Here is a 13256-nt window from a genome sequence, read left to right as displayed (position 1 = left end):
TAAAATTCGAGTATAAAAATATTATTAATACATATACAATAAGGAAAAAAAAAAATTAAAAAAAAAAAATTAAAAATTATAAATAAAAAAAATATACATATATACATAATAATATAAAATAAAAAAATTAAATAAAATAAAAAAGGAGAAAAAAAATAAAGAAATGGGTAAAACAAAATATTCAAGAGAACCTTAAGTGCCTACTAAAGCAGTAAAAGCTTCTGCAAAAGATTTAAGAATTCATTTCAAGAACACCTATGAAGTAGTTAACGCAATTAAAGGAATGAATTTAAATTTTGCTTAAAGATATCTTAAAGATGTATTAGAACGCAAAAGATGTGTTCCATTTGTAAGATTTACAGGATGTATTGGTAGAACTGCTTAAGCAAAAGAATTCGGCAGAACATAAGGTTAATTTAATTAATATATAGATATATATATATATATATATATATATATATATATATATATATATATATATATATATATATATATATATATATATATGATAAAATAAAACATAAATTTAGGAAGATGGCCTGTAAAATCTGTAAAAGTTATATTGGGATTATTAGATAACCTTGTAGCAAACGCAAGTGTAATTTTAAAATTTAAGTTATATCCTAATATTTATTTTTATATTTAAAGTCTAAAAATCTTAACTCTTCTAACTTAGTTTTAGCTCATGGATAAGTCAATAAAGCTTAAAAAGGAAGAAGAAGAACTTATAGAGCTCATGGAAGAATCGGACGTATTTTAATAATTTTTTTAATTTTTTATTTTTTTATTATTATAGCTTACTTGAATTCTGGATGTCATGTTGAAATTTTCGCAGTTGAAAAAGCCGCATAAGTTAAAAAGGAAGCAAACAAAGAAGCTACTAAAAAATTAACCAGAAAATAATAATAAAAAAATAAACTTGCAATTGGAAATTGATATGTTTTATTAATGATTGCAATTTTTCATTTTAAAAAGTTTGATAATTTTATTATTTTATTTATTTTAGTTGTTTGAATTTTTGTTGTTTTTAATTAATATAAGTAATAGAAATATTTAAACATAAATTTAGATAACAAATATTATTGCTAATTTATATAATTCTATTCTTATTTATTTAATAATAAAGAAATCGTTTTTTATTTTTATTCTATTATTATTTTAAGGTATAAATACTTCTTTTTTTTATTTTTGTTAAATAATAAAATAAAAATAAAAAATAACATTTTCAAATTAATATTCAAGTTGGGACTTTTTCAAAAATAAAATTCATATATCTGTTTGAATTTATTTTCAATCATTTCAGATATATTCCAATATTATATATTGAATAATAAAATTATTAGAAAATATTTATTTGATAGTCAATTAATATTTATTTATTACATAACCTTATAAAGAATATGAAATAATTAATAAAATATATTAAAATAGTTGTAAATTTTTTAAATAAAAATTGATATATAAATATTTTTTTTCATAATTAATTATTATTAAGTTTTTTCTTATTCATTCTTACAAGAATAATTTTTTATATAAAATTATATTTATATCTGTTATAGATTAACATATTAGAGATAATAGCATTTTTATTTCACCATTACTATTCTAGTATTTAAAATAAAAGAACAGATAATTTATAAATATTAGAATTCTTTATCTTATTTTTAATACAAAATCTTAAAGATATTCGTTCTTATTTTCATTTTAATAATAACAAAAAATCATATTTCGTTATTTATTCTTTAATTCTATTTATAAAATTCTTATTTGGGTTAGATTTTTATATTTATTTTATAAATATTTTATTTTTATAAAATAAACTTAGATCTTTCATATAGATTGTAATTTTTGCCTAATTTTTTAATCAACAAAAAAAAAAGGTTTTTTTTTTATTTGAAAAAATTACACAAAAAAATAATATGAAAAAAGTAATATTAATTCAAAAAATTTTAATTATATTTTTCAACTTTATAACCTTAATTTTTTTACTTTAATTTTTTACTTAAATTTTCTAAAGATTTCTCATTAATTAATATCTTTTTTTCAATTAAGTATTTATTATTAAAGTTAAAGTTTATGTAACTTCTTAAATTAATATACTCATATATTAATACTCTTAATTTTTTTATTTTAAAATTATTTGCATTATATTTAGATTCAAAAAATATAAAGCGTCAAGTGTTGATTACCAATCACTATATTTTTTTAATTCACTTTTATAGTTATTGAAATAAAATAAACCTGTAAAATTTAATAATAATTTATTTAATTTCATTATAATAAATGTATTAATATATTTAAGATTATTATAATATATTAAATTTAATTATAATACAATAAAATTTAGTTTTTAAATATATTATATTTTTTCATTTTATTTTATAAATATTTAATTTATCAAAAATTTCTTTATTAAAAAATAAGAATTCATCATTCTTACTAAAAAATCTTTTAAATTTTCTATTTATTTAATAATTATATTATATGTAATTTTTTGTCTTCAAAAAAAAAAAAAAAAACTACCTAAATCATATATTTAATAGCTTTAATTTTGCAGTTTGCTTCTAATTTAATATTATGAAATTTGACTAAGTTTTATTAATCTTCTTGATTTAAGTTAACTATTATATCTCCTTTAGGTATATGTAAAGTTATTATTGATTAATTAGGATACATATAATCATCAATGCTTTAAATTTCTATTTCTTCATTAATTATTTATAAAGAAAGATTATCTCCAATAAAAGAACTTATATTATCTAAAAATATTTTATTTTTTTATTTTTAACTTTTGTTTCTTAAATAATCAATCAATACATTAATGTAATATTTATTTTAATTTATTTGACTTTGTAAAATGGTTTTATTAATTTAAACTTCTTTTTATATTTAAAAGCTTAAATCTTAAAAAGAATTACTTTATTTATTATTATTATTTTAAATTTAAATTTTATTATTAGAAAAACAATTATAGAAATATTCCTTTATTTGTTTAATAATTTCAGTTGTTTATATTATTTTAATTTAAGGAAGTTTTAAGTTTATGATTGTTTTTTAATTATTTTATTCTTTATTATTAGAAAAAAAACACTCTAAAATTATATTATCTTTAATAAATATTATTTATATTTCATCCTTTTTATCTATATTTAAATATTTTTTAAAATGGCAATCATCATCTTTAAAATTCTATTGCTTTTCGAAAATAACATTTTTTTTGGAATATATTTAAAATTATTTTTAATCATTTTATTCAAATATTCTTTTAGAATATTATGACTTTTTTTTTAATCCATTTAATATCGTCTAAAATGTTTTTATTTAAATTAAATTTATATCAATAAAAAAATTATTTAAATCATATTCTAAATATATTTGTTAAATAGTTAAATTAATAAATTTAACTTATTAATAGAAACATTCAGTATTTAAATTCTTTACTTTAAGTTAAATAGAAATTGTTAATTATGAAGTTTTTTCTTCAAGCTTATATATTATTAGTTTTTATGTATTGATATCTTAACTCTTATTTAAAAAATTTAAAGGACTTGTTAATTAAAATTAGATATAGACATCGTTTTAATTTTTTTAGTTTTTTAGTAATCTTTAATACCAAATTATTAATCTATACCATTCTTAAATAATTAACTTTTTAACTTATTTTTATATATTTTTGTCTATTTAAGTATTTGTGATTTAATAAAAAGGTTTAATATGTGGTTTAAAATATTTAAGATTTTTAGAAATACTAAATTTATTTTTAAAAAATTAAACAATTTCAGATAATAATTTTATGTATTTTTAAGTAAATTATAAATAAGGATTTTCAATAGAAAGAGAAATAAAAAAATTAGTTTTGTTTTTATCAATAAAAATGATTTTTATTTATTCTGTTTTACAAACTGTAAATATAAGATTAGTTTCATAATTCAAAAAATAAGAATCTATTAATATATTTCTCAATTCTTCAAATGTTATTGCTTCTAATAAACCTTCTTTTTAATAATCTATTTCATTTAATAATGATTAAGGTATTATTTATTCGGAATTATATTTTGAATATACTTTTATATTTTCAATTATTATTTAATATAATTTTTCTTATATATTCTAAAAATTATTTAATTTTATTTTCTATGTACTTAATTTTTAAAAATATTCTTCTTTCTTTAAAGAATTTATATGCATTTTTTCTATTAATATTCCAATAGAAATTGGATTTTAGTAAATAACTTATTCACTTTCGAATCTAATATGTATTTTTTAGATTTCTATTTTCATATTTTTTAATACATCTTATATTTATTCATTTATTGCCTTTTTAAACATATTATCTTTTTAATTTGATTCCTCCTAAAATTTATCAAATATTGTGTTTTTAAAGTTAGTAGTATCATTTATTATCTCATTTATTTATTTTTATATTAAAAACTTCTTAAATATAGTAGTTTTTTACATTTAGTTTATTTATTCCTAATATTTTTAATAATTTTAGCATAGTCTTATAAATATTTCATTATTATTAAATTATTTATTTTAATTTGTTTATTATACGTCTAAAACTAACATTAATTCATCAATTTGTATTTTTACATTTTCCATATCTAAAATTGAACCATATTAAATATTTATTTTGGAAATTAATCCTGCCTTCATTTGTAAAGGAATTTAATTTTTACTTAAAAGTTCGTTCATTTCATGTGGACGAAATGTCAGATTATAAAGTTCTAATATTCCATTTTTGAATTCTAAATTCAACTATTTTTATTTAAATTGACATAAATATTTTCCTATAAATTTATTAATGTAAAAAAAAAAGCTTTATGCATATTATATATTTAATTTGTTTAATTTAATAAGTATATAAATTTTTTAATTTTAATATTTAATATATATTATATTTAATTTTCCATAAAAATAATATTATTAGTTTTATGTTTTTAAAATTCTTATATTAATATATTTATCTGCAATATATTTATATAAATTTAAATACTTTTATTCTTTAAATTAATTTATTTAAATATAAATACTTCTTATATTTTTTATATAAAATATTATGTAATCTTAATTATTTTATTAAAAAAGAAATATTTATTATATTATAAATTTTTTAAAATAAAAGGGGAAAAAATTAAATAATAACTTTTGTTTTTTAAAAAAAATATAAAATAATTTTTATTGTTTATTAATTTAATATATTTAAATTAATGCTTAAATCCTTAAAAATGTGATTTTTTAACAGGTCTATAATGTTCTGCAGATATAACAATTATAATTAATAATTTTAAAGAGAAAAAAGACCCAATAAACTTTATAAGCTAATTTAATGAGAAAAAATAATGCTTAAATGTAAAAAATATAAATAAATAAATCAAATTTTATATTTATAAAATAGTGTATATGTGCAATTTTCCCTTAATATTGTTCAGAAAAAACTGGAGAAATAGTAAAAGATTAACAGTTTGAAAATAATCCATTTTCAAGCTTAAAATCAGATGAAAATGACACTCATTATTTAAATTTTGAGAAAATAGTTCTTTCTTCAATTTCTTGTGATGAAACATTGATTAATTAATGCAAAAAATTACTTCCTTCCCTTGCAAGTATTTTTCTTTTAACTTTTTTAATTCTAATTTTTTTTAATTAATAGTTAAATGTATAACTTAATAAAATTAAATTGAATGTATCAAACAAGAAATTTTAAATGGATAATGCAAACTTTGTTTATGTAATATCATTAAATGTGAAGAAACTCAAGATAAAATAAAACAATAAAATGAAACTAATAATTAATTTTAAGACAATTTAGATATAAGCATGAGTGATATTGCGAAGTATAAAGATATTATTGGAAACAATTTAGATGGATTTAAATAGTTTTTTAATAAATAAGAGTAATAATGTACTACTAAACTTATAAAATAATGCTAATTTAGTTTTTTAAAAATAAGAAATTATTGTAATTCTAATGAAAATAAAATTTAATGTATGAAAAACAAACTAAAAGATGATAATAATTAATAATGTATTATATGTGTTGAAAAATATTATCAATAAAATTTTTGAAAATATTAATATTATTTATTTAACAATGAGAAGTTAAGAAAACAATTAAATCTTTAAAAAATTGTTAATTTTCTTTATTAAAATATAATATTAATAGATTAATTTTTTTTACTTTATTTTTTGTTATATTATTTTATTAATTAATTTTTTATTATGTAAAGTTATTTTTAAAAACTCAATTAATCAATATAAAAAAAAATGATAATGAATTTCCTTTTTTTAAAAAAAACAAAAAATAAAAATAAAAAAATAATATGGACAAGCATTTTAATTTTATTTTTGGATAAAAATTATATTAATATTTTTTTTTTTAGAATAATAAATTTAATTATAATTTAAAATAAAAAGCATTTGAATAACATAATAATAAACAATTTTATAATTATATTTTTATATAATTTTATTAAACAAATTTATTTTTCCCATTTTTTTATAAATATATAAAATAAAAATTCATCAACAAAATAGTTTTTTTTTTTTTTTTTTTTTTTTTTAATAATAATAATTTAATAAAACTTTATTTATAAATAAAATATAAAATAATTTTCAATTTTATATTTATTTTTTTATATCTTTGTCGCCAAAAGAATTCAGCTATTTATTATTACTTTAATTCTCTTCTTTGATTTAAAGTTTTCTAATACTGCTATAATCTTCGCTTAATCCTTTATTTCTAATAATTTAATCATCATTTTCACCTATATCATGTTTTAAATTATCATTAGTATTATACCTAGACCGAATAAATGTTTAATCATCACTATTTTATTCAGGAGAACTATTAGCATCTTTTTATTACAATAATATTAATCTAATTTTAGATGTTAAACTAAATTTAGATTTATTTGTAATATGTATACTATTATCAACTTTAGGTTTTTATGTAATTTATTCTTTGAATTATTAAATTTATATATTTTTTAACAAATTGACTCCAACATCTTAGCTTTTTTATTAAATTAAAGTTTTGCTTTTGCTTTTTTTATTATTTCTAAAATTTGAAAATTATTATTCATCAGAGTTTGTTTATTTATTCTTAGCTTTGTTTTAAGGTGAATGATAAGCACTGTTAGTATTTAAAGTATGACTAAAACTCATTTACTTTTATAAAACATTGTTTCCTTTTAAATCTTTGTTTACAATAAACCAAAGATGCTTTATTGCTTGGCTAGCTGTAAGTCTTTCTTATGGGTTTTTTTTCAGCATTCTTCTTAAAAAATCTTTCTAAGTTTAAGTTATATCTTTCATTTTCTCCTCGTCTAATTCGCCTTAAATTATTAGTTCAATAGTATCACTTACATATTCAGTAAAAAAAGGTAATTAACCTGTAAAAAGTTGAAAAGCAACTACTCCCATAGACCATAAATCTACTGCTTCAGTATATCCTCCAGTAATAAATATTTCAGGAGCTTAGTAATATAAAGTGCCAGTACGAGTCCACATTTCTTAATAAGTAGGCTATGTTAATTATTAGTTAAGATATTTATCAGATTTGAATTTCTTACTAACTTCGAAATCCAAAATTTTAACATTCTAAAATTAGTCATCTATTAATATATTATCAGGTTTTAAATCTCTATGGCATATACCTTCGTTGTGTAAATAAGCTACTGCGCTTAATATATTATATAATATTATTTTCGACTTATGTTCAGCTATAATTCCTCCTTTTTATTCTTCAATTATTTTTTGTAAAGATTTATAATGACAATATTCCATTACATAAAATATATTTTCCGTTTCTTAATTTATAAATAATTCATAAGGTTTTATTATACTATGATGGTTTAACTGTTAAGCTATTTTAAAAGATCTTATTATTGCTGAAATTATTTCTATATCACCGTTTCTTATTATTTTTACTGCGTATGCTTTATTTTTTTCTTATGTCTACATAATTTGACTAATCCATGGCATCCTTGACCTAATATTTTTTCTAAAATGTATTTTTCATAAAAATCTTCTACAATATTATTTATTCTTGCTTATTAAGGAGATAATCTTATATTTTTATTTTATTAAATAATATTAATTTTATTAATATAAAATATACAATAAGCTTTAACTATTTTAATTTTCTACTTATTCATTAGTATCAATTTAAATTTTTGGTATTTCAGTTATGTTTTATTAATTTTATTAAATCTAAGGAATATCTTTTAAATCTTGATTTTAAGGATAAAAGTTAAGTGTATTTTCATGCTCTTCACTAGGAAGTTTTTTAGCTATTTTATTAAATAAAGAATTCTTTAAATTTTCTCTTATTTTAGATTTGTGTTACCAAACTTTTATTTGCTAATTTTCTTTACTAATCATTTTTTATAAATGTATTTTTTTAATTAAATAAAACTTTTTTCATATCAACTTATATTTTGATAAAAAAAATTAAATTAAAAAAAAACATAAAAATAAGAATTTTTGGTTTAATTTATATCACAAATAATAAAAAATTAAAATATATTTTTAAAATAATATAATAAACTCTTTAAAAAAAAAAAAATTAAAATTTATTTTATTAATTAATTTATAAGAAAATAAAATTAAAAAAGGTATAACATAAAATTAAAAAAAAAAAATTAAAAATCTATGCTTTTAAAATAAATTTTAATTCTAAAAAAATTTAATTATATAATTAAATTTTTTTTTTATAATATAATACCTTATAATTATTTTATTTTATATAAAAATAAAAAACTAATCTATTAATTTTTTTTCCAAATAACTTGATTAGTAATTTTTTGTTCAATCAAATTTAATCACTTTTTCTTTACTTTGACTTTTCATTTAATCTCTTGTACTAATAAATGTTAATTCGGGTTCGATATTAAACTTTTCAATTCTTTTAATATGTAAAGGACCTGGATTTTATTTCTTTTAGAATTCACAAAATCTTCTATATTCTTCATTTACTTAGCCAAGTAATTCATGCATATATCTAATAGCAGTATTATATTTGTGTAAATGATTAGATACAATCATAATTTCATTTTCAGTTTAACTAATATTATTAACTATCAATTTAAAAGTTATATCTTCTGGATTATAATTAAAAGATTTATTTCCTTCCTAAATATCATTGTTACTATTTTCTTATTATTTAAATTATTCTTACACATCAGAATCAGTTTCCAAACAGTTTTTTTCACATAAATAAAAAAGTCTAAAAAAATTAGAAGCCTTCAAATAATTATTAATTTTAAGAATAATATTAGATTTTCGAAAATTATTAAATTTAAAAATATATATATAAAAAAAAAATATTGTATATTTAATATTTATAAATATACTTTAAAATATATTATACTGATGCTCCCATTATTCGCTCTTTTAAATAAAATTCAGGGTCTTTGATCTCCATACAGAATACATTTGTGTATTTGAATTTGTTTATATATTACTTTAAACTATTTTCATCCTATTTTTTTTTTTTTCGATAATATTATAAAAATGGAAATTAAAACTTACTTCTTGATTATTTATGATAAACATAAAATCTTAATCTTTTATTAATTCATGCATAAAGTGACCTATTAGCTTGTTTTCATTTATTTCATTCGGATCTTCTAGGCATAATTAGATTTCTAATTTTGCTATATAATTAAATTTTATAAATATATTCAAATTAAAATATATCTTACCGTTTAAATCTTCTAAATAGAAATTATTCATAGCTTTTTAAGCACTAAAAGCCGAAAATAAATGTTAAAATAAAATAAAGCTCACTCCTTTATCTCTAATTTTTATTTTTTCGATTTTTCCAAAAACAGAAAATACTTTTTTTAAATCAACCTCATCAAATTCATACTATTCATCTGGTTTATTATTAGAATTATTAGTTCTATTATTAATTTCGTTATTTTTTTAATTATTATTTACTATAACTAATTATATTTTAATTAATCTATTCAAATTATAATTGTCTAATTATTAATTCTTATATATTTTTAAATATATATAGTATTATTATTTAATTAAAATTTACGTGTCTATAAATATTTTCTTCTATATTTTTTCTCAATGGTTCTCTTTCTAAAATTTTTTTATATTTACTTGAATAATAATTCTGTAAGCTGACAAGATCTTTTTCTATTTATTCGGAGGGCTTTTATGTAAAATAAGTTTTCGGATCAGTAGTAAATTAATCTTCCTTTTATTCCATACTTTCATTTAATTTATATTTTATAAGAGAGTTATCTTTCATGTAATGTTTATGTCCAGTTGATCTTTTTTTAAAAGGTCTTCTGTTTTGTAAATTGTTTTCTATTTTAACAACATAAATTTAATTTGTTATATTTTTATTACCAAATCGAGAATAACCTCGATCGTAAAATTAGCTATTATACTATTATATTTAATTTATTAATATTATTTAATAAATATAAATTGATGATTTCAAGTTACTTAATTTCTATTACTATATTAATATTAAAAAAAAATACTTTTTTATATAAAAATAAAATAATACTTAAAATGACTCATTCTTTTAATTCTAATAAAATATTTTTTTTAGATATTTAGTTTTTTTTAGAAGTGATTAAAAAAATTTAAAATTAAATAATATTTTTAAAAAAAATATTAAGAAAAATACGATATATATATATAAATAATTAATAAAAAATATTTCTATAAATTAAACTATATAATATATATATATTTATATATAATTATATATATTTATATAAATTATATATATTTATATTTATTCATATATTTTTTTTTTTATATATAATTTTAATGTAATTTTTTTTTTAATTTTTTTTATATATTTTATATTTTTAAACATATTTTTTTTTATTTCATTATATAAAAAAAATATCTTTTTCAATTATTTAATTTCTTTTTTTATTTAAAAAAAAATAATATTATAAAATAAAATAAAATTTTATTTAATATTTTTTTATTTAAAACTATTAATAGTATTTAAATAAATAATAATAATTTATTTTGTTTGAAAAATGTGATTAAATTTATTAATATTTTAGTATTATAAAAACATATTATTAATTTTTTATTTTTTATATTTTATTATTTATTAATAAAATTTAAATATATAAATAATAAAACTTATTAAATTAATGATTTCTTTTATCTATTTAAATTTTTTTAATTTAATAAGATTATATTTTGCTGATTCGTTTTTAATATTTATATTATCAAATGTATTTCTCAAGTATTATTTTTCAAATAAATAAACAAATAAATTTATTCTAAACAACTCAATTATTTTAATTTTAATGTATATATTTACTTTATATTATATAAATCATTCTTTTAAATTATATATTAATATAAAACAATTTAATTATTTTATTAATCGAATATAAATATTATATTTTTTTAAAAAATATTATAATTTAAAAAATACGGATCATTTTTTTTAATTTTAACTTTTACTATTTAATACATGTTGTTTTTAATATTACACCCTTTAAAAGAAATAAAAAAAAAATTAAAATTCTATAGAATATATTTATATAAATATTATAGCTTATATATTTTTTATATCTTATCAATAATATTTCAAAAATCTCAATCAAAAACATTAATAAAGACAGAATAAATATATAATGAGCTTTTTTTTAATTATTATTGAATTTATCAAAAAATGAATACATAAAAATAAAAATAAGAAATTATTAATAACTTATTTAAAATAATTAAATAATTTTTTTTAAATTAAATATTTAGTTTTAAGAATAATTAATAAGTATATTATAAAATTTCACACTATTTTAGTTTTTAAAATAAATTAATATAATAAAAATTAAAAAATAAAAATATGAAAAATAATAATTTAAATAAAGATCATATAAATGTATAAAATTTAAAATACAAAGATATTTGGATAACTAAAAACAAATATTATTTTGATGGTAAACTCTTCCTCGGGTAAAAAATTGAATTAAAATCATGTAATTAATATAAAAAAATAATATATTTATATTAAAAATAAAAAAGATCACAGCCTAAGTATTTGTTATTTTCATTCTTTTTATTGAACATAATTTGCTGCACTCATTATATTTTTACTTTAAATGTTATTTACTTAAATAAAATAAAAATTTATTAAAAAAAAAAAAGAGCTTAACAAAAATATAGATTAAATATAAATTTTTATTACTATTATAATTCATATTTTGTGTAATTTTTTTATGATTTTTACATCTGCTATAGATCCTGGTATAATACCAAAAAACGTAAAAAAAAATTAATAAAAATAATTTTTATATATAATTAGGTTTAATACATATCTGTAGAAAGTGAGCTTTTATAAGTACCAAGTAGCTTTATGATTAGATAAAATTGTTAATATAACCTTGCTAAAAATTTGGTTATTTAAAGCAACTTTTTTAGAATTAAAAAATGTAAGACATGCTGTAATACTTAATAACATTTATTTTAAAAAATAATAAAATATTATTACTATATTTATAAAATAAGAAATTTATAGGCCATTAAGATGTCAGCATTGTGTCTATTGTGATAATTGTGTTGAGAATTTCGATCATCATTGTCCTTGGTTAGGTTTTTTATATTTATAAATTTAATATTTTATAAAAAAATGTCCTATTTGTAATATTTTATTTTTTAGGCACTTGTATTGGAAAAAGAAATTATTAATATTTTATAGTTTTTATAACTTTATTAAATTTTTTATCTATTAAAATGGTTGTTGATTCAGTTTTATTTTATTTAAATTAATGGAAAAACTAGGAAATTAAAAATTATGAAAACGCATTGAAAAAATATTCTCTAAATATTATTTTAAAGAAATATCCAACAACTATAATAATAGCTTTATTAACATTTACAGTAATAATAAAAAAATTAAATTAAACTAAAAAAAAAGACATTTATATTTACATCAGGATTATTAATATACCATATATTTTTAATAATAAACAATTTAACAACTTCAGAACATTAAAAAAAAATATATATTAAGAACTTAGCTCCATCTAAAAATTAAAAATAATGTCTAATAAATTGTATAGGTGTTTAAAAACTATAAATTAACAAAAGAGTATTTTAAAGCAATAAATAAATAAAAAATGAAAAAGTTGGTCAATAATTGTTTATGAAATTGAAAAAAAGTATTAACAGTGATAAATAATCATGCATTAAAAATAAAAAATAAAATATATATAATTTCCTATGTATTAACCTATTTAAATTAATAATATTTA

At 15.3% G+C, this 13256-nt stretch overlaps 3 protein-coding genes across 3 annotated transcripts, besides 17 other annotated features; 2 read left to right on the top strand and 1 right to left on the bottom strand. All coding sequences in view use genetic code 6, as the record gives it.

The window, feature by feature from the left end:
• Positions 1-44: 44 nt before the first annotated feature.
• Positions 45-76: a microsatellite.
• Positions 45-92: a microsatellite.
• Positions 51-93: a microsatellite.
• A 70-nt stretch (positions 94-163) lies between these two features.
• Positions 164-1052, top strand: IMG5_196110 (hypothetical protein; the record flags this gene model as incomplete). Its single annotated transcript, XM_004024290.1, has 2 exons — positions 164-410; positions 531-1052. The coding sequence occupies 2 exons, from the start codon at positions 164-166 to the stop codon at positions 803-805; spliced, it is 522 nt and encodes a 173-aa protein (XP_004024339.1). The 3' UTR covers positions 806-1052.
• Positions 424-507: a microsatellite.
• A 923-nt stretch (positions 1053-1975) lies between the features above and the next one.
• Positions 1976-2011: a microsatellite.
• Positions 2012-6166: 4155 nt separating this feature from the next.
• Positions 6167-6223: a microsatellite.
• Positions 6224-6537: 314 nt separating this feature from the next.
• Positions 6538-6563: a microsatellite.
• Positions 6564-6875: 312 nt separating this feature from the next.
• Positions 6876-6910: a microsatellite.
• A 382-nt stretch (positions 6911-7292) lies between these two features.
• On the bottom strand, positions 7293-8385 carry IMG5_196100 (hypothetical protein; the record flags this gene model as incomplete). Its single annotated transcript, XM_004024289.1, has 2 exons — positions 7293-8070; positions 8123-8385. The coding sequence occupies 2 exons, from the start codon at positions 8383-8385 to the stop codon at positions 7314-7316; spliced, it is 1020 nt and encodes a 339-aa protein (XP_004024338.1). The 3' UTR covers positions 7293-7313.
• A 277-nt stretch (positions 8386-8662) lies between these two features.
• Positions 8663-8710: a microsatellite.
• A 537-nt stretch (positions 8711-9247) lies between these two features.
• Positions 9248-9299: a microsatellite.
• Positions 9300-10705: 1406 nt separating this feature from the next.
• Positions 10706-10768: a microsatellite.
• Positions 10706-10780: a microsatellite.
• A 129-nt stretch (positions 10781-10909) lies between these two features.
• Positions 10910-10961: a microsatellite.
• Positions 10913-10952: a microsatellite.
• A 103-nt stretch (positions 10962-11064) lies between the features above and the next one.
• Positions 11065-11103: a microsatellite.
• A 722-nt stretch (positions 11104-11825) lies between these two features.
• Positions 11826-11864: a microsatellite.
• Positions 11865-12109: 245 nt separating this feature from the next.
• Positions 12110-12149: a microsatellite.
• A 283-nt stretch (positions 12150-12432) lies between these two features.
• IMG5_196090 (hypothetical protein) lies at positions 12433-12811 on the top strand (the record flags this gene model as incomplete). Its single annotated transcript, XM_004024288.1, has 2 exons — positions 12433-12594; positions 12662-12811. 2 exons carry the CDS (start codon positions 12433-12435, stop codon positions 12809-12811), a joined length of 312 nt encoding a protein of 103 aa, XP_004024337.1.
• Positions 12812-13256: the final 445 nt, after the last annotated feature.

This window comes from Ichthyophthirius multifiliis (assembly GCF_000220395.1).
Source record: "Ichthyophthirius multifiliis unplaced genomic scaffold scaff_1120509251399, whole genome shotgun sequence".
NCBI lineage: Eukaryota > Ciliophora > Oligohymenophorea > Hymenostomatida > Ichthyophthirius > Ichthyophthirius multifiliis.
Note: the sequence above shows the minus strand (reverse complement) of the source record. Positions and strands in the feature narration are given on the sequence as shown.